The sequence below is a fragment of the Impatiens glandulifera genome, chromosome 4, assembly GCF_907164915.1.
Source record: "Impatiens glandulifera chromosome 4, dImpGla2.1, whole genome shotgun sequence".
Classification (NCBI taxonomy): Eukaryota; Viridiplantae; Streptophyta; class Magnoliopsida; order Ericales; family Balsaminaceae; genus Impatiens; species Impatiens glandulifera.
This window is the reverse complement of record NC_061865.1, coordinates 11,187,772-11,209,998: the sequence shown is the minus strand read 5'-3', so window position 1 is coordinate 11,209,998 and position 22,227 is coordinate 11,187,772. Positions and strand designations below refer to the sequence as shown.

Below are 22,227 nucleotides of genomic sequence, written 5' to 3'. Positions count from 1 at the left end.
AATAGGAGAGGGAGATTCAAGAAGAACTCTCACGCCTTCTCTCTCTCAACTCTCCTCCGTTTTCTTGTTCTTTGATTTCACCCGTCATATCAGAGGAGAACGGATAATACTTAGTCTTGGAAGACCTAACTGTTCATTTCAAGAACAGATCAATCCGGATCTACAATGGGATCATCTTCAGGTACGCTTCCGCTGCGTTATAATTATAGATATATTCATGATTAGGATACTGATAAATTTTTCTATCAGTTGGTATCAGAGCTATCCTATTTATGAATCGATAATTTTTATAATGATCGTATTTGAATCTGGATTAATTTATTTATTTATTTATTTTTAATTAATAATAAATAAAATATATTATTTTATTTTTATTATCATTGCTATTAAACTACAAGATAAATAAGGAAATAATATTCTCTATTAGAAAATAAAATAAATAAGGAATTGATAATATAATATTTTTTTATTATCATTAAATAATAAGGAATTGATAATATAATATTTATTTTTATCATCATTAATAAAGAATTATATTATATTAAATAATATTAGCGACTAAGAAATGAATTATTAGAATCTGTTTTATTAAATTAGATAATATATATTAATAATCTAATATTTATTCCATTTAAATAAAATAATTTCATCTTCAGATGTCACCAAAGTGACCTCTATTTCGTAATTGTTTTATTTAAATTCTTAAGGATGGTATATATTTTTTATTTCATGTGTTATTGATTAACCCAAAGGTTGATCAATACTTAACAGAAATATAAACATACTCTGGGTAATAAATTTGTGACAGTTATAAAGTTTTCATGTGGATTATACTTTTATTTAAAGATAAATTTATTAGTTTTACAGAATTTATTGTCAAGATTTTATTATTGCAACAAGAGTACCGCTTACAATTAAAATTATTATCCAAAGATTTGGTTTTAATGCTGTGTTTGGTATCTTGCGATGGGGTTAAACCATAATTTGTTTATTATTTAAATATTTGTAATAATGTGAGTGTTTATATTTTTGTTAACTTCAAGATCTGGTTCTTTGATATCTGCTAACTATCCAGTCCCTATTTTATCGGGGGACAACTTTAAGAACTGGACAGAATCCATTTTGATCATTTGGGCTGTATGGATCTGACTTAGCATTAAGGATAGACCAACCCGCTCCTCTTACGGATGTAAGCACTGTTGATCAAAGGCAGATGTTTGAGAAGTGGGAAAGGTCTATCGTTTAAGTCTGGTGATCATAAAGAAAAAACATTCCAAAAATATTTCGGGGGTACGATATCTGATGATATCACTAAGGCTGAAGAATTTTCATCGAGATAGAAAAACGCTTTACTAAAGCGATAAGGCGGAAATGAGTAATTTTCTTAAGTCACTCATTACCATGAGGTATATCGGGAAGGGGAACATAAGGGAGTACATCCTAATATGTCCAATGTCGCTTCAAAACTGAGAGCACTCAAGTTAGACCTTTCAGAGGACATGTTAGTCCTGCTCTCACTTCCTGCTCAATACGATTAGTTCAAAATTAGTTTATAACTGTCAAAAGGAGAAATGGACTCTTAATGAACTCATTCTCACTGTGTTGAAGAGGAAAAAAGAATGAAGCACAAAATAACTGAGGAGATACATATGATTGGAACCTCGAAATATGTCGGCGGTAATAAAAGAAAGTTTAAGGCCGTGAAGATTGAGATTGCTAAGGCTCCAGTCCCAGGCTCCTCAGGCTCGTCCTATGGAGAAATCTTGCTTCTTTGCGAGAAGACTGGACATGAAAAGAAGGATTGTGCCAGCTATCACAATTGGTGTGTGAAGAAAGATATTGTTCTTACTTTGGTTTGTTCTGAAAGTTAATTTAGCTTCAGTGCCTCGAAACACTTGGTGGTTAGACTCTGGTCAACTATTAACATTAGTGTTTCAATGTAGGTTGCCTAAGCCACCGAAACCCAATTGATGCTGAAAGAACGCATTTACTTTGGAAATGGGAACAGTCGAAGTGGAAGCAGTTGGCAATTTTAAATTGTTGCTAAGTACTGGGCATTTTCTTGAATTAAAATACACTTTATTATACCGTCATTTAGACGGAATTTGGTTATGTTTCTTATTTGGACAAATCGGTTATTATGGTTCGTTTTGAAACAATGAATTACATTGTCTTTGAATTCAAAATTTGGTTGGTTTTGGTACTTTTATGTTGAATGACAATTTATACATGCTTGACACTTTTAACTTCATATCATGAAACCATAACTGTGCAAACGAGAGGTACTAAGAGAAAATTAAATAATTCAGTTTATTATGGCACAAACGTTAGGTCATATTTCGAAAAATCGAGTTGAAAGACTCATTAAGGATGGATCCTTGATTCCATAAATTTTTTCGGATATTAAGGTTTGTGTTAACTACATTAAAGGTAAACAGACCAAAGTGAAGAGGACAGGTGCTTATCGAGATAACAGAAGTCTTAGAGTTGATACATACAGACATTTGTGGGCCATTTTCCACACCTTCGTGGAATGGTCCACAATACTTTGTATCATTCACAGATAATTATTCTCGATATAACTATCTTTACCTCATAAGGGAAAAATCTGAGGCAGTGGACATGTTCAAAGCATTTAAGTTGAAGTTGAAAATCAACTCAACAAACGCATTAAGATCATCAGATTTGACCGTGGAGGTGAATATTACGGTAGAAATGATGGATCGGGTGAACACATCCAGGCCCTTTTGCTGACTTCCTTAAAGAGTGTGGAATAGTCCCTCAGTACACCATGTCGGGTTCTCCTAGCATGAATGGTGTTGCAGAGAGATGTAATCGCACATTAAAAGATTATGGTTCGAAGTATATATGTCAAACTACTTTCCCAAAATCTTTTGGGGGGAAGCATTGAAAACTGTAGTCTACATTCTTAATCGAGTACTGACTAAGACGACAATCAAACACCTTATGAACTCTAGACTGGGCGTAAACCCAGCTTACGTCATTTTAAGGTTGGGGATGTCCAGCTGAGGCAAGGCGTTATATGCCAAATGAACCAAAGTTAGCATCTCGTACGGTGAGTAGTCACTTTATTGGTTACTCGGAACGGTCAAAAGGGTATAGTTTTATGATCCCACATCAAGAAACATTTTTTTAGACAGGGTACTGCCATGTTCTTTGAGAATGTTGAGTTTGGGGGGAGAAATACAATTTAGACTTGTTCTTTAGAGGATCAAGAAATCCACCAGAGTGAGTGACCTGACACCTCAAGAAGGATTAATCATTCCGACTCCCATATAGTTTCAAGATACAATTGATGAACCATTCAAATTGAGCGTGAACACCAAGTTTTAGCTGAAGAATAAACTCAAGAACATATTGTTCAAGAGCCAACGTTATACGTAAATCCACTAGAGAACGGAGAAATATCATTCCGAATGATTATGTGACATTTCTTCAAGAAATGAGGACAATGGTGGCATGACTGAGGATGATCCTATCAACTTTTGTCATGCCATCAAAGGTCCTAATTGGATAAATAGATCGAAGCAATGGGTGAGGAGTATAATCAATGCCAGACAATAAGGTTTGGGAACTTGTCCTATTTCCAGAAGGTGCAAAACTCGTAGGTTGTAAATGGATTTTTAAAACCAAATGGGATGCTAATGGTAATGTGGAGAGGTATAAAGCACGTCTTGTAGCTAAAGGTTATACTCAGAAAATGGGAATTGATTATAAAAAGACTTTCTCTCCGGTTTCTTCGAAAGACTCTGTAGGACAATCATGGCTCTAGTGGCACATTTGATTTGGAGCTTCATCAGATGGATGTAAAGACAACGTTTCTGAATGGTGACATTGATGAAACAATCTATATAGTACAACCTGAAAGTTTTGAGGTCGATAACCCGAAACAAATGTTTATAAATTAAGAAAATCTATCTATGGACTAAAACAAGCGTCTCGCCAATGGTATCACAATTTTCATCAAATAGTTCTTTCATACGGTTTTGAAATGAATGTAGTTGATGATTGTGTTTATCAAAAATTTAGTGGGAGTAAATTTATTTTTTGGTTTTGTATGTGGATGACATTTTGCTTGCCACAAACGATATGAGCTTCTTGCACGAAACTAAGAAATTTCTTTCGAATAACTTTGAAATGAAAGATCTTGGTGAAGCATCTTTTGTATTAGGGATCCAAATATACCGTGAAAGATCTCAGTATATTCTTGGGTTATCTCAAAGGAGCTATATCGATAAAGTGCTTGAACAATTTGGCATGCAGAATTACAAACAAGGAAATACCCCAGTTGCCAAAGGAGACAAATTCAATTTAATCAATGTACAAAATCAAGTTTAGACATCCAGGAAATACAGAAGATTCCATATGCTTCTGCAGTTGGAAGTCTTATGTATGCACAAGTATGTACGTGTCCGGATATTGCGTTCATAGTTGGTGTGTTAGACATATATCTCAATAATCCTGGAATGGATCACTGGAAAACAGCTAAAAGGGTGATGAGATACCTAAAGAAAACAAAGGATTATATGCTCACATATAGGAGGTCAGACCATTTGGAGATCGTTGGATATTCTGACTCCGATTTTGCGGGTTGCCCAAACAGTAGGAGATCTACATCTGGCTGCGTTTATACATTGGATGGAGGAGTCATTTCTTGGCGTAGTGCCAAACAGACACTTGTTACCAGCTCTACTATGGATGCTGAATTTGTGGCATGTTTTGAAGCATCACATCAGGGGATTTGGTTAAAGAATTTTGTCACAAGGCTGCGCATTATTCTGGAGGTTGAAAGACCTATTAAGATTTTTTGTGACAATAATTCATTTGTTTTGTATTCCAATAACAATAGGAGCTCGTCGAAGTCAAAACATATTGACATTAACTTCCTACGTGTGAAAGAAATGGTACAAAGTGGTCAGATTTGCATCGAGCATTTATGAACAAAATCTATGTTAGCAGACCCCCTAACTAAAGGTGTAACACCTATGGTATTTTACGGGCATACTGCACGTATGGATGTGTTACAATTTGAGGAAGCTTCATTATAGTGGGAGAGTATGTTAAAATTAATTTTTTGTTAATTGCGCGATGTTTTCTAAAGCACTTTTCTGATCAGAAATAAAGTTTATTTTTTGACACTTTTGTACATTATATTCAAATATAACGATCTCATTAAGTTGGACCAGAGAAAATTGAAATATTCAGGTCACATTAATGTGATTTTTTCTTTACATGTTTCATAATTGATCTATGTCGTTTGATTGCCGTAGTATCAGTGATTATTGTTAGTTTAGCCATAAATATGATGAATGCTTCTTTAGTCCTATATTGCTATGATTGATGTACCAGATTGTTATAAGCCTTTATTTTTATTGACTGATAAATTGAGCTCTTGAAGAATAATGTGTTCATTCGGATACATATTAATTACAGTGGGAGATTGTTGGATTTAAATATATATGTAGAACATATTATTAGATTAAAGTCATGGGCTTAATGATTATGAAATGAATAATTGTAGATACCCGTTTAGTATTTGTTTATTTAGTGACGTGACAAAACAAGTATTAATAATATGGTGGGCCTTCTTATATTGTGGGCTTTAACAATATATGGGCTTCAACTAGGGTTAGGTCCCTAAGACAAGTATTATTTAAGAAACGGGAGAGGGAGATTCAAAGAAGAACTCTCACGCCTTTTCTCTCTCTCAACTCTCCTCTGTTTTCTTGTCCTTTGATTTCCCCCGTCAATATCAGAGGAGAACGAATAATACTTAGTCTTGGAAGACCTAGTCGTTCCTTTCAAGAACAGATTAATCCGGATCTACAATGGGATCATCTTCAGGTACGCTTCCGCTGCGTTATAATTATAGTCTATATTCATGATTAGGATACTAATAAATTTTTCTATCAGTTGCTACTATTACTTTTTTTTGTCTACTTATGAAAAATATGCAAGCCTTGAAGTGATTGCTTATTTATACTATTTTCTTTGGTGAGCATATGTTAAAAACATATAGGAAAATAAAATGGACATTGTTGAAGTGATTATTCTAGCGGTAGAACTATCCAAACTCGATTCATAACTTTAGTTTAAGCATATGACATTGTCTTTGAACTGTTGTCTATTTTATTACTTCATTAGGATTATGTTCATCAAGTAAAGCAGAGTCTCTCTTTGTTCTCTCACTTGCATGTCTTTCATCTATCTTTGCAAACTTATGGATGTATCTTGTTATGATTCACATGCCTAGGATTTCTGAGGAGGCCACTTGCTAACATTGTTACTGCTCTCATGGAACTTGTGTTCATTAATGGATTGTTTTGTTTCTAGTTTATGCAAAATCAGTTTTAGGTAAATGTATTTTGAGACTCTATATGTCCTTGTGTACAGTGAAATCGTTGAACGAAATTAAAGCTGTTTTGGGTTGGAGGGTGGTATATTCATGGGTAGGTGATGACCCATGTGGAGAGGGTGATTTTCCACCATGATCCGGAGTTAAATGTTCTGCACAGGGTGATTATAGAGTTGTCACAAAATTGTAAGTATCCACTTTTATTGGATATGATTAATAAGTTTCTTCAATACCCATGTGTAAGTGTGATACAATTTTTTCTTGCTATCCTTAGTGCATTCCAACCCCCATGATAGTGAATATCATATGTGAGACAACATTCAAATGGTGGATTATTATCATCTTTAATCAAAATGAAAAAGTTTTTATATGAATGAAGAACTCTGCAAAATCTTAATGCACTATTTATTGTATTAATAAACTCTTATTTAACTTGTTTTCTTTGATTTGTAGATGATTCTATAATTTCTGATGTGTCAACAGTATTAAATGTGAGGCAGAGTGGCATCAGAAACATGCATTTATTCTTGATATTATTATATGAATTGATGTTGAATCTTCAATTAGGTATCAGGTAATAAAATAGTGAGAGATGAAGGGATCTCCAAGGACCTTAATTTCGAAGGTTTGATCCTTGATATTATTTTCCTCTTATATTATTAGTCCTATAGTGTTTGTAATGGCAAGCAATGGAAATAGTTCTGTGAACTTTATGAGGTAATTACAATATCTGGCTTTACATTCTTTTTTGGGACTACATTCACCTAGTTGAATCTTAATACAGGAAGCCATATTTGGGTCATCTAATTTAGAAAAGTTGACAGTATATACTGAAGAAGTTCAGTCCATATATCATCTCAAACTGCAACTTCTACTAATTCTAATGGAAACTCTAGACCTTGAAATCCTCCAAATGATTCATGATAACAAGTCTTTTAGGTGATCATGACTGTTTATTATGTTCTTACATTTTCTTTATGGTTTCTTTTATGGTTATGGTTCTTTTGTCTCGTGTTATCTCTTCCAGAAAAGAGAAAAATAGTATACTGATGGTATGATCTTTAGTGATATACTATATTTGGCTGAAATATTTATTACATATGATAATTACATGCCTACAATTGTTGTAGGAAATGATCATCTTGGCTATCTTTGTCAAGCATTTGAAGTTGGATCCTTAAATTATTTTCTTGAAATTCTTGAAAGTGAAATACTGAATGGTTTTGATGTGAGTTTCTTGGCAAATACTTTTTACTCTGCTCTCATTATTAGTTCCCATATATCCTGAATGTTTCTTGAGTATGCTTTGCTCAAGACCACACCTTCATTATATGCTTCTGTCTTGCCAACTATATAGTCTTTGTTGGAAGCTTCTCATTTGCTTTATTAATTATAGTGAAGTTGCAGGTTATAAAAATGTTTTGTGAATATTTGTCTCAACATTTATTGCATCTTATGAAATCAATCTCGAGGTGATTGTTTGTTTATGCTTAGTATGTTCTTACAAATATATGGTGAACTATATTATATTTTATCTGTTTGTTCATTCTCCTTGGACCTATTTATCATTTCTCTGTAGTATGTGCAATCTGGGATGGTATTGTTGATCAGACGCTTGCCTTATGGTTTGTATCTTGATAAAGAGGACAAGGACCTTGTCATTATTGACTTAGTTGAATGGTACCATTTAACATGGTAATGATCTATGATTTTATTAGTTACTGAATATGTTTATGTTTCTTGACTTAGTATGAAAATCTTTCATCTTAGTTCCTTTTATCTTCTGTTTACATCTGAATCTCATTTTCTTCGTCGTATGCTAGTAGTTTGATGGGCACTGGTGGCTCACTGCTTGTTCAAAATCCTGGCTTGGATGAGCACATAGAAACTAACTCATGGTAAACTTAAACAATTATTGTTTCCATATCTATGCAATTTATGTGTCTAATTTTTAAGGGTCTGGTGGTATTTTGTTAGATGATAGATCTTTTTCTCCTGTAGGGTAAATGTGGCTGCAACTATTTGCAGTTTGATAAAAACATATCGTCTAGTCACAATGGTCCTTTAATGATGTCAATGAGCATTGGTATACTATCAAGAATGTTAAAATGGTATTTCATTCTTTGCTAGTCAAAATGATAATTTTTTCCTTCTATTATCTGCATCTTGAATGTACTTATTTCTTACCTTTCCTAATATCTGAATTATAATTATTAATTTCAAGGGGAGGCTGACATGCTACCAAAATTCAAAATGTGAAGTTAGGTAACAATTGCATTAGACTCCCCTATGGTAGCTGTTTTATGGGTTGTGAATCACATTCCATCCAGTTCTTGAGGGGTGTAAATGCCTCTTATAAGTCTTGATACATCATGTAGAGTAAAAATTACTATAAATCCATCACTGTTAGCAAATATTAATAGTGGACCTATTTATGAACCTGCCCATAAAATAAGATCAATTAATATCCATGCCTTTTGAGATAGAAACTTAATATTTTATTAAATTGACCATGATCTTGCACCTTCATGTCAACAAAAATTGGTTGTTGTTTCTTCATGTTGGCCTGCTTCATTACACCTAATAGGAAAGGTGATATCCATACATGCTTAAATTTACTGCGGTTGGTATTTTTTCTGTGTGGGGTCCTTTCCAATGACAAAACACAATGTGAAGGAATTTATTTTGTACTAAATAATCCAAATCTTGTTTTTAACTTTATATTATTTGTTATTTATTAGAAACTTAATTGTGAGGAAGGCATGGGTTTATTTGTTGAGAATAATGTATTTTAACTATTTATTTTCTCAATGTTTATCTACAGGGTATATTGCGTTTTCAAATTATCTACTTCTTGACAGTGAATAATTTTTTTCATTATTAATTAGTATTATTGTTTTTTTAAAGATTGGTTTCAATAATGATAAGATGGCATGAAGATGAGAAATCACTAGGGAACACGAATGATTTGGTAAACAGATTTAGATAATATGTTGTCTAATCTATTTTTCTTAAAGATCTGGTGGAGTTTGGAAATGAAGGAGACTAACGATTCATCAATATCATCAATGCTTATCTTGTCAATTAATCATTGTTTTTATAGTATTTTAGTATATAAATTTGTCTTTTAATTGATTTTTAAATCATTTGAAGATTATTAGAACTTGTAATATTAGTTAATGTTTTTTATAATATTGTAGAGAAAATTTATTTAATGATTCTTTGTTATGATTTAAAATGTAAATAGTAGAAAATGAAGTTATAAATGTCTTTTATTTTTAATAATTATGTAATTTAAAACAAATACAAAAAATTATTAAAACAATTCAAAAATAAAATAAAAAAGGAAATTGCTAAAAATTAAATAAACCTTTGGCGACGCTTAAATTAATGATACCAACGCTTAAATAAGCGTAGCTAGAACTTGCGCCCACCCTTTTCTGGCGACGCAAGAATAAGTGTCAGTGATATTTTTGGCGACGCTTTTAAGGGTTGGCAAAAGTCTTTTTAAGCGTCGCCGAAAGTCTTTTTTGTTGTAGTGATATAGGATTTTGGATAAGGAGAGGATAGGATAGGAGAAAGTGAAAAAAGAGAAAGGAAAACTGGAAAAAAAATTAAAATGTTGGTTTTTTATCCTAATTTGGTCAAACATAGGTTTTTTGGAACAAATCCAGATAAACCTTTTCTCAAACAAACTCTTAGATTTTCTGAAAATAAATTATTTTCATGTATCTAAAAAGTAGTTCAATGAGCAAGTTTAATATAGGGTCGCTGAAGAATGAAAACGGATAAATGATAAGAACGAATCTTACCTGTTTAAAGTCGGACAATGATATTCATATTCACTAATAATACTGTTCAGTATTCACTAAAAATATTCACTAATCAGATCCTGATAATTACAAAGAAGTTGAGTTGAAAAGAACAAAATATAAATGAGAAGAAATGAAAGGAATAAAATATTAAAATGATGTGGTAACTTGTTTAATGAATTATTGGTTTATAGAGAGATAAAAGGAAAGAGATGAGATTTTGGATAAGGTGGTGATAGGAGAAAGTGAAAAGGGAGAAGGGTAAACTAGAAAGAAAATTAAAAATTTAGGTTTTTTCCTAATTTGGTAAAATAGAGGTTTTTTAGAACAAACCCATATAATACTCAGATAACCCTTTCCTCAAACAAGTTCTTAGATTTTTTGAAAATCAGCTATTTTCATTTATCTAAAAAATTGTTCAATGAGCATGTTTAATATAGAGTCGATGAAGGATGAAAGCGGATAAATAAAGGATAAGAACGAATCTTACATGCTTAAAGTCGGACAATGATGTTCATATTCATTGACCATAATGTTGAGTATTGGTTGAAAATATTTACTAATCGGATTCTTGATAATTATAGAGAAATTGGGTTGAAATAACGTAGGATAAAGGATGAGAAAGGAAGAAATAAAATATTGAAATGGATTATTGGGTTATAAAGAGAAAATGAAAGAGATAGGATTTTTTGATAAGGAGAGGATATGATAGGAGAAAGTGATAAAGGAGAAAGGTAAACTTGGAAAAAAATTAAAAAGTTTGATTTTTTCCTAATTTGGTCAAATTGAGGTTTTTTGGAACAAACTCAAATAATACCTAGATAACCCTTTCCTCAATTGAGGAAGCTCTTAGATTTTATGAAAATAAGCTATTTTCATATATGTACAAAGTAGTTCAATGAACAAGTTTAATATAAGATCGATGATGGATGAAAACGGATAAAGAATAAGAACGAATCATAAGTCGGACAATGATTTTCATATTCACTGACAATAATGATCAGTATTCGCTGAAAATATTCATTGATTAGATTTTTGATAATTACAGAGAAGTTGAGTTGAAAAAACGGAAGAGAAAGTAGGAGAGATGATGAAACGGAAAAAATAAATGATTGAAATAATGTGGTAATTTGTTTAATGGATTAATGGGTTATAGAGAAAGAAAATGGAAGAGATAGAATTTTGGATAAGAAGATGATATAATAGGAGAAAGTGAAAAAAAGAGAAGGATAAAACTGGGGGAAAAATTAAAAAGTTGGGTTTTTTTCCTAATTTGGTCAAATAAAAGTTTTTTGAAATAAACTCAGATAACCCTTTCCTCAAACAAGCTCTTAGATTTTCTAAAAATAAACTATTTTTCAGATATTTACAAAGTAGTTCAACAGGCAAGTTTAATATAGGGTCGATGAAGGATGAAAACGGACATAGGATAAAACGAATCTTATCAACTTAAAGTCAGAGAATGATGTTCATATTCACTAACAATAATGTTCAGTATTTGCTGAAAATATTCACTAATCAAATTCTTCATAATTATAGAGAAGTTGAATTTAAAGAACATAGGAGAAATGAAAAAATAAAATATTGAAATGATGTGATAATTTGTTTAATGAATTATTGGGTTATAGAGTGAGAAAATGAAAGATATAGGATTTTGGATAAGGAAAGAATATAGTAGGAGAAGGGTAAAACTGAAAGAAAAAAAAAAAAAAAAAAAAAAAAAGCTAGATTTTTTCATATTTGGTCAAACATATGTTTTGGAACAAACCTAGATAATACTCATATACCCTTTCCTCAAACAAGTTCTTAGATTTTCTGAAAACAAGTTATTTTCAGGTATCTAAAATATAGTTTAATGAGCAAGTTTAATATAGGGTCGATGAAAGATGAAAACGAATAAAGGATAAGAACGAATCTTACTTGTTTAAAGTCGGACAATGATGTTCATATTCACTAACAATAATGTTCAGTATTTGCTGAAAATATTCATTGATCAAATTCCTGATAATTACAGAGAAATTGAGTTGAAAGAACGGAGGAGAAAGGAAAATAAAATATTAAAATAATGTGGTAATTTGTTTAATGGATTATTGGGTTATAGAAAGAGATAGGATTTTAGATACGGAAAGGATATGATAAGAGAAAGTTAAAATGGAGAAGCATAAAACTGAAAAAAAAATTAGTTTTTTTCCTAATTTGGTCAAAAAGAGGTTTTTTGGAACAGACCTAGATAATACCTAGATAACCTTTTCCACAAATAAGTTCTTTGATTTTCTGAAAATAAGTTATTTTCATTTATCTACAAAGTAGTTCAATGAGCAAGTTTAATATAGGGTTGATGAAGAATAAAAACGGATAAATGATAAGAACGAATCTTATTTTCTTAAGAGCGGACAATGATATTCATATTCACTAACAATAATGTTGCTGAAAATATTCACTAATTAGATTTCTAATAATTACATAGAATTTGAGTTGAAAGAACGGAGGAAAAATGATAAAACTGAAGAAATAAAATATTGAAATAATGTGGTAATTTATTTAATGGATTATTGGGTTATAAGAGAGAAAATGGAAAGGATAGGATTTTGGATAAAGAGTATATTGGATAGGAGAAAGTGAAAAGGAGAAGGGTAAGTAAAACTAGAAAGAAAATTAAAAAGTTGGATTTTTCCTAATTTGGTCAAAAGAGGTTTTTTTTAGAACAAACATAGATAAGCCTTTCTCAAACAAGTTTATAAATTTTCTAAAAATAAGCTATTTTTAGGTATCTGAAATGTAGTTCAATGAGCAAGTTTAATATAGGGTCGGTGAATGATGAAACAGATAATGAATAAGAACGAATTTTAAATGCTTAAAGTCGGAAAATAATTTTCATATTTACTGACAATAATGTTGATTCTGACAATTACAGAGAAGTTGAGTTAAAAAAACAAAAGGAAAATCATGAAACGGAAGAAAGAAAATATTGAAATGATCTATTAATTTGTTTAATGGATTATTGAATTACAGAGAAAAAATGAAAAAGATAGGATAAGATAGGAAAAAGTGAAGAAGAAGAAGGGTAAAACTAGAAAGAAAATTAAAAAGTTCAGTTAGTTTAGTTAGATATAGAGGTCTTTTGGAACAATATCAGATTATAGCCCAATAACCCTTTCCTCAAACAAGCTCTAAAAGGGGAAATTTGATAATATGACCCTAAAAACCAAGGTATTTTGAAATATAACCTCACTAATAAAGTTTTTGTTTTTTAACCTTTTTTTAAAAAAATTTCCAATTTTACCCTTTCAATAACCTTTTTATTTTTTATTTTTTTTTCTTTTCTTTTTCTTTCTTTTCTTTTCTTCTTCCCCCGCTTTCCCTCCTTTCCCTTTCCCCCCCCGACCGTTGCACTCCCCCCCTCCCCAGACCCTTCTTCTTCCCTTCCGTTCTTCTTCTTCCCTTCCGTTGCATTCCGCCGACGTTCGCCAAGAAGCCCAACCCTTCCAGCCAGCCTTTTCGTCGATCGCCAAGCCGAACTTCCAGCCAACGACGATCGCCAAACCTCGGACGATTCTAGCCCAACGATTTGAGGTTAGTTTAGGTTTATTGTTTAGGTTTAATGTTTAGGTAATCTTAGTTTAGTTTAGGTTTATTGTTTTAAATGCTGAGAATGCTGAGAATGCTGAGATTGATATAGTTTGAAATGCTGAGAATGTTTGTGAATGGTTTGTGAATATTTGCTTTGCATGTTTTGATTAGGGTTTTAGGGTTTTAGTTTATTATGAATGCTGAGAATGAATGCTGAGAATGGTATATTTGATTAGGGTTTTAGGGTTTTAGTTTAGGTTTAGGGCTTGGCGTGGGGGTTGGGCGTTGGGCGTGGGGAATGAGCGTGGGGCGTGGAAGGTGGGCGTGAGGAGTGGGGGTTGGGCGTGGGGGTGGGGCGTGGGGGTTAGGCGTAGGGCTTGTGCGTGGGGCGTGTGGCTTGGGCGTGGGGCGTGGGGCTTGGGCGTTAGGCGTGGGATTTGGACGTGGGGCTTGGGCGTTGGGCGTGGGACTTGGGCGTGGGGCGTGGGGCTTGGGCGTGGGGCTTAGGCGTGGGGGGTGGGCGTTGGGAGTAGGGGTTAGGCGTGGAGCGTGGGGGTTGGGCGTGGGGCGTGGGGCTTGAGCGTGGGGCGTGGGGCTGCAATTATTAATATGATTTTATTGTTTTTGATCAACCAAACATTGTGTATATGATTTTAATGACTGTTTTTGCAGATGGCACCAAAGGAAACCATTCTCAATGATTTTAATGGCCGTGTTTCATGGGAATCCACCGTTCCCAGCTTGGCAAAGATAAAGGAGAGGTTTACTCACCATAATCTTTTGGATAGGGCTTTGCAGACCCAATTCAAGTCTATATTCCAAGTCCCAACATTATTATTTTCAGGAACCATACTCCATCAGATGCTTATCAGAAAAGTCAGTTCAAATTCGAAGGAGATAAGGTTCTTGGTCAAAGGTAAGGAGGTCTGCTGGGGCATGAAGGATTATGCATTGGTGACAGGCCTCAACTTTGGCAGATTTCCGTTGGTGGAGGAGGTTGAAGAATGTCCACCCCTTGTCCTCAAATATTTTAAGGGTAAAAAGGATGTTAGACTGAAAGAGCTTGAAGACATTTTCGTCGGATGCTCTGATAAGGAGGATTCATGGAAGATGGGGCTCATATTTCTCATTTACCAGTATCTGTTCGCATCTGATAACAGGAGGAAGATAAGTTTGAGAATCTTTCACATGGTGGAAGACATTGAGATGTTCCTCCAATTTCCATGGGGAAAGGTGTCCTTTAGAGCTACCCTGCAGGGTATTGACAAAGATATCAAATACCTCAGTGGGTTATATCTGTCGAAGAAGAAAAACTGGAACAAGAAAGGCATATGTGATGTCGCTTATACTATACATGGGTTCGCACTAGCATTCAAGTGTGGACCTATGAGCTTATCGATACATTCGTCCCCAATTTTGCTGAAAAGACACTGGAAGATGATCTTACAAGCCCAAGGATAGTGCTCTATAAATCTTTTAGGAGTTATACCGGACCTGAGGTATCCACAGCCATCCAAGAGTGCACTGTTCGAAGAAAAATTCATGAGTCTGCGGAGGAGAAGCGGATGTACTCTGGGGACGACTTTGAAGATATGACAAACAACATTTATGATGAATTATTTGGATGTGATATGAGAAAGAGAAAGATTGAGGTTTTTGAAGAAGAAGAAAAACATGAAAGGACTCCCAAACCGCCGACCAAGAAGAGTACACATATTAGTCCCAAGGTCCCTGAAGTTAGTGATGAAACTAGCCAAGAAAGCTCCTCTCATTCAATCCCTTCTGCGACGACTCCTATTCCAAATAAAGACTTAACTGCCAAACTTGATGTGCTGACAAATGTTGTGAATGAGATTAAACAGAATGTGAATGAGATTAAAAGTGAAATCAGGCTCATGAAAAAGAATCAACAACTTATAATCACATTATTGGGGCAAAGCAATGAACAAAAGAATAGTGGAGGAGAAGAAAAAGAAGAGGCAGGTACTGTTGAGAATAGGACGAAGAGGAAGAATGATGATGTTGATAATGAGAATAGGACGAAAAGGAAGAATGATGAGTTGATGAACTCTAAGAGGAAGAATGACGACAAGATGAAGAAGAATGAGAGGAAGGAGACGAAGGAGGGTGATGATGAGATTACAAGAAAGATGAATGAGAGGAAGGAGAGGCGAGAGAGGTTGGCGATTTTGTCCAAGCAGAGGATTGCTGATGAGTTGGCCAAGAAGATAAATGCTGATAAGTTGGCCAAGAAGAGGAAGGCTGAGAAGAGGAATTCGAAAAAGGTACACACCCCCACGCCTAAGTCTCACGCCCCACGCCCAAGCCCCACGCCCCACGCCCAACCCCCACGTCCTACGCCCAAGCTCCACTCCTAACGCCCAACCCCCACGCCTAAGCCCCACGCCCAACCCCCACGCCCAACCCCCACGCCCCACGCCCAAGCTCCACTCTTAAAGCCCAAGCCCCACGCCCACTTCCCACGTCCCACGCCCAAGCCCCACGCCCTACGCCCAAGCTCCACTCCTAACGCCCAAGCCCCACGCCCACTCCCCACGCCCAAGCCCCACGCCCCACGCCAAACCCCCACGCCCCACGCCCAAGCCCCACGCCCCACGCCCAAGCCCCACGCCTCACGCCCAACGCCCAACCCCCACGCCCACTCCCCACGCCCACTCCCAACCCCCACGCCTCACGCCCAACCCCCAACCCCCACGCCCATGACCTCAAAATGTATATTAATCTCATTTCATTTTTTATTTTGCAGAACGATGAGGAGGAGGAGTACGAGGACGAGGAGACTGAGGAGGAGAAGACTTTGGAGAAGGACGAGGAGACTGAGGAGGAGGACGAGGAAACTGAGGAGGAGGACGAGGAGACTGGGGAGGAGGACGAGGAGACTGAGGAGAATGACGAGAATGAGAAGACTGAGGAGAATGACAAGGTATTGTATAGAACGTGCGAATCCCCACGTTCCACAATGTATATATATTAATCTGATTTTTTCATTATGCAGAATGATGATTCGCGCCCCACGCCAAAAACTTCTCGCAAATTGAGTTTTGATGGCCCAGAGGAGAAGAATGATGATGAGGTGGAGAAGGAGAAGGAGAAGGAGATGGAGATGGAGGTGGAGAAGGAGAAGGAGATGGAGGTGGAGAAGGAAAAGGAGAAGGAGAAGGAGGTAGAGAAGGAGGTGGAGAAGGAGAAGGAGGTGGAGGTGGAGGTGGAGGTAGAGGAGAACAAAGAGGTGGAGGTGGAAGCTGAGAAGAATGACAAGGTATTGCACCACGCCCTACATTCCAATTACACAATGTATATTAATCTAATTTTTTGATTGTGCAGGAAGAAGATTTGCCCCATGTTCCAAAGGAGAAGAAAGAGGAGGTGGAAAAAGAGATTGTGAAGGGGGTGATTGTGGAGACTGAGAAGGAGAAGAAGAAGAAGGAGAAGAATAAGAAGAAAGAGAAGGAGAAGGAGGTGAAACAATTGACTCCATCACAATTTGTTGATAAAAGTTTTCGGAGAAAGAAGAAGTCGAAACAATTGGGGGAATACACCGACCCTGGTGGGAAAGGGTTTAAACTAAATGATTCGGTTAAGGTTAATCCTTTGTTACGAATTGACGAGGAAAAGATGAAGGAGTTGAAGAAATGGTTAAAGAGTGATGCAAAGGATTTCAAGGAGTTGACGAGTTGCTCTGCAAATCGTTCTTTATTCAACAGACTGCTCAGGCCTCAACAATGGTTACACAATACGGTAAGTATTTCTGTTCTCTATTTTTTTAAACCCCACGCCCAACCCCCACGCACCACGCCCAAGCCCCACGCCCTACGCCCAAGTTCCACTCCTAACGCCCAAGCCCCACTCCCAAGCCCCAGGCCCCACGCCCAACCCCAACCCCCACGCCCAAGACCCACGCCCCACGCCCAAGCCCCACGCCCCACGCCCACTCCCCACGCCCACTACCCACGCCCAACCCCAACGCCTCACGCTCAACCCCCAAGCCCCACGCCCACTACCCACGCCCAACCCCCACGCCTCACGCCCAACCCCCACGCCCCACGCCCAAGACCCACACCCCACGCCCAAGTCCCACGCCCAAGCCCCACGCCCAAGCCCCACCTTTTGTTCTACACCTAATAATTTTGCTTAATCTATAATTTTTTTCGCAGGAGATAGATGAAATATGTCATCTACTGAAACGAAGGGTTGAGGAGTTCTCTAAGACATATCCAAGAAATTTCTCAATTGCTGACTCCAAATTCTCTCAGAAGATGAATAATCGCTATGATATGTTTACCCAGAATCCTGCAGGCTACGAATTTGACGATCTCATGGAATACGTAGTTGGTGAAGGAAGTAATCCTTGGAATATTGTTGATATGATATATGTACCCTTGAACCTAAATCAGAAACACTGGATCCTGTGCAAGATTCATCTACAAGATTGGTGCATATATGTATATGACTGCGAACAGAATATGTTCCCAAAGGATGAATATGACAACTTCTTGAATCCAATGTGTGTAATGGTGCCGTACTTGCTTGAACAGGGGTTTACCACGGGCGATAAACAAAAGTTTCCACAGATCAAATTGGATGCGATGCCATATTCCATAATACCACACCTAATAGTCCCAAAGACAACCAAAAGTGGGGACTGTGGGGTTTTTACTATTATGCATTTGGAATACCTTACTGCCTCATTGGATATATCAAATGTGGTCACTGAAAATATGAATTTTTGGAGAAACAAATGGGCAGTAAGGTTATTCCATCAAATTGTAGAACCTTAAACTAAATTCAATATAAATAGTTAATTTGTTTGCTTCAAATTTCATTCTAAAATTAGTTAATTATTGTTGTCTTTGTTAGATTCAAATGAATGAGATTTTCCAGTAATAGTATGTATAGCAAAACCTTAAATTAATTCAAATAATAATATGTAAAGCCCAACGCCCAACACCACGCCCCACGCCCAAAGGCCCACGCCCCACGCCCAAAGGCCCACGCCCAACCACCACGCCCCACGCCCAAACACCGCGCCCCACGCCCAAAGGCCCACGCCCACGCCCAACCACCACGCCCCACGCCCAAAGGCCCACGCCCAAAGGCACACGCCCCACGCCCAAAGGCCCACGCCCAAAGGCCCACGCCCAACCCCCTTGAATTCCTGAACATGATGACCACTTATTGCCTTTGAGCACCTGCACATCAGATCTGTTACAACAGAAAAAAAGGCACCTGCACATATATCACATGGACAAAACTACCACCTACATATATATATAAAACATCATATGGAATAGTCACTGATTCAGTTGGTGCAAAAACATACAATTTAACAAAAAGATACAATTTAACCAAAAGAAATATTGTCTAGAGAATGTGGCAAAGATGAAGATTGTGAAGGTTGGGCCAACTGTGACGGTTGTGAAGGTTGTGATACTTGTTGTCTTGAAGTAGATGGTGCAGGCATCACTGCTTTGCATGTTGCCCTGTTATGGCCTCGACCGCCACATGAGTTGCACCGTCTCTATTCCTTACGAGGCTCACCTTGTGATGGCCTACGCTTTGTTGTTGGCCTACCCTTCTTAACCTTGATGGGGGGTTTTAGACAAACTCGTTCCTTGATATTTTCTGGAATATCCCAAGAACCTTCATCGCAAACTGGATAACATGTATCTACATATGCCATGCACCACGCTTCAGTTGTGAAAAACCTGGAAAAAAAAACATTTAAGTTATATAAATTCAATCTTAGAATTAAACAATGCAATAATTCTCTAACCTTGAGTAGTACTCATATGGAATAGTTTTCCGAGAACGGGCAGCAGCAAGGGCATGTTTACAAGGAAGACCAGATAGATCAAATACCCTATAAGTACAAGTTCGAGTTTGGAGATCAACTTGAAAATCATGTTGACCGTCATTCACATGAAACTCGAATCTGTTAAGCGGATTAACGGTGTAGAATCTGGCCTTCTCGGCTTGTTCACGTAAGTACTTTTCATAATATTGAGATAAATATTCTGTGTGGTTAGAAGCTTTTTCTCTTCTATCATGAAACCATTCTTGTAGTGTGATTCGTAAATACTCAGCCAATGTTGATATGGGATATTTCCTAGCATTTCTGCACTGACTATTAAAGCTCTCAGCGTAATTGCTTGTCATTTGATTGTATCGAAAACCAGGAAAAAATGCACGACTCCATCTCTCCACTCCTATCTCTTCCAGATAGGCAGCAATACGAGGGTCCTTGGTCTTGATCTTATCAAAATGGAGTTGAAACTTTGGCACTGTATATGCGCGTGAAGCCATATCAAACTCATCGTGGCAGTTATCGGTTTTGAATTTGGCCATAATATTCATTTTGATGTGGTATGTGCATGCCGCGTGATGTGCTTCTGGAAAAACAGCGGACAAAGCATTGGCAATACTTGGGTGTCTATCAGATACGAAGACAAGATCCGGGACTATTCCAATTGCCACTCTTAATTGTTGCATGAAATATGTCCAAGAGTTATTATTCTCCGAATCAACAACGCCAAAAGCAAGGGGAAATAGTTGTTCATTCGCATCCAATGCAATCGCAATCAATAATTGACCTCCAATCTTGTGTTTAAGAAAACTGGCATCGACGGACAATACTGGACGACAATACCTGAAACCTCTGATTGAGCAACCTAGAGACATGAACATATATCTGAAATGGCCATGCTCATCCGTCTGAATGTCAGTTATGGTACCTGGGTTATTCTTCGCCAACATGAACAGGTATGATGACAATTTTCCATATGATTCCTCCACTGTTCCTCGCACTGCCATTAATGCTTGTTCCCTAGACCTCCAAGCCTTATTATATTTCAGCTTAAACCCATAATTTGTTTGCATGTCTTCTATTATTTTCTTAGGCATGTGGTCATGGTGATGGTCCATGTACTTACGTTTGATGCACTCCGCAATTACCCATGATGGTGCTTGCCTCACATTCTCTTGCCTCGTCAAAATTGAGCATGTGTGTACATTTAGTAATTTTCGAATCTCAAACATCTCTTGAAATTTCCCTTTCACGGCACGCAACCTCCACTTGCAATTCTCATTCACACATTTCACAAACCAAAGAACTTTTGTTGACTTTTCAATTTTGAATTCAAAATGATTAGCCATCGCATATCTATGCACCCTCAATTGAAGTTATTTTTTGTTCTCATAAAACGTACCCACTTCCAATCCGTTTTCAAGGGTTAATTGAGCATGTGTTTCAACCGGGATTGGCTCCTCAACATTGATGGATGTTTTCCTCATAGGGGAAGTGGCTGGCTGGGTTCAAAAGGGGGGTACTAGCAACCAATTCACTCGGATGAAGAAATGGGACTTGTTGTTCTTCATTTACTGCATTGTGTATGTCATTTTGGGGGAGTGGATCTTCATGCTCAAATTGAGGAACCTCCTCTCTTTGGATTTCATCCGTTGGGTGTGAAGGTTGTGACTTCTCTAGTAAAGATACACAAAGAGGAGTGTTTTGCTCTTGGTGTGAAGTCGAAATATGTTGCACATAGAACATCACATCTTTATCACATCGGATAACAGCAGGAGGAGCTCTTCTAAAAAGACAATTATACTTCACTTTCAACACTAAATCATATCTCACTTTGTCCACACGAATAGCATCATAGACGATTTCAGTTAATTCTTCATATGTAGTATTTCGGGATAGATGCACACCTACTAAAGAATTTTCTTCAAAAGAACTAACACCTTCATCATCTTTCAGCCACTCACCATCATATAGGACAAAACAGCTAACATATAAATTGGAATCTGCAATTGATAGAAATTTAAATGTTAGTGTAGTAAACAAAACCTACCATAAATGGATCGTTGGGCTTGGGTGTGGGTCGTGGGGCTTGGGCGTGGGGCGTGGGGGTTGGGCGTGGGTCTTGGGCGAGGGGCGTGGGGCGTGGGGCGTGGGGAGTGGGCGTGGGGGCGTGGGGGTAGGGCGTGGGGGTTGGGCGTGGGGCGTGGGGGTTGGGCGTGGGCGTGGGGCGTGGGCGTGAGCCTTTGGGCGTGGGGCGTGGGCTTTTGGGCGTGGGGCGTGGACCGATTTTGACAGCATTTCGTTTACGTAGCATTTCCCAGTATTTCAACCATAACATTGACGGCCATTCAACCATAACGTGAATGAAATGAGATTGATAGAAATGAACGTACCCATTTAGATGTTGGTCGGTTGGTCTCGTCGTCGCGGGGTCTTAGTTGGGTCTCAGGCATCGCGGAGGGGAGCTATGTCGTTGGCGGTGGCGGCAGTTGGTCTCCCTCGGACTTCGGTGGCTGGCAGTTGGGGGAGGGTGGTGGGGTCGCGGTAGAAAGGAAGAAGATAAAGGTGATTGGGGGAATGGACATGTGGGGGACCCTGGGTGGTGGGGGACCAACGGAGAGTGAATGAGAGGAGGGAGGAAAAGA

At 37.2% G+C, this 22,227-nt stretch overlaps 2 protein-coding genes across 2 annotated transcripts; one reads left to right on the top strand and one right to left on the bottom strand.

The window, feature by feature from the left end:
* The first annotated feature begins 16,882 nt into the window (after nt 1–16,882).
* LOC124934713 (ubiquitin-like-specific protease 1) lies at nt 16,883–18,557 on the top strand. The gene is made up of 4 exons (XM_047475230.1): nt 16,883–17,038; nt 17,104–17,169; nt 17,290–17,517; nt 17,934–18,557. The coding sequence occupies exons 1-4, from the start codon at nt 16,883–16,885 to the stop codon at nt 18,555–18,557; spliced, it is 1,074 nt and encodes a 357-aa protein (XP_047331186.1).
* A 740-nt stretch (nt 18,558–19,297) lies between these two features.
* On the bottom strand, nt 19,298–20,655 carry LOC124934712. Its single transcript, XM_047475229.1, has 4 exons — nt 20,511–20,655; nt 20,179–20,447; nt 19,553–19,767; nt 19,298–19,484 (listed from the first exon to the last, which is right to left on the bottom strand). Exons 1-4 carry the CDS (start codon nt 20,653–20,655, stop codon nt 19,298–19,300), a joined length of 816 nt encoding a protein of 271 aa, XP_047331185.1.
* Between the last annotated feature and the right edge of the window lie 1,572 nt (nt 20,656–22,227).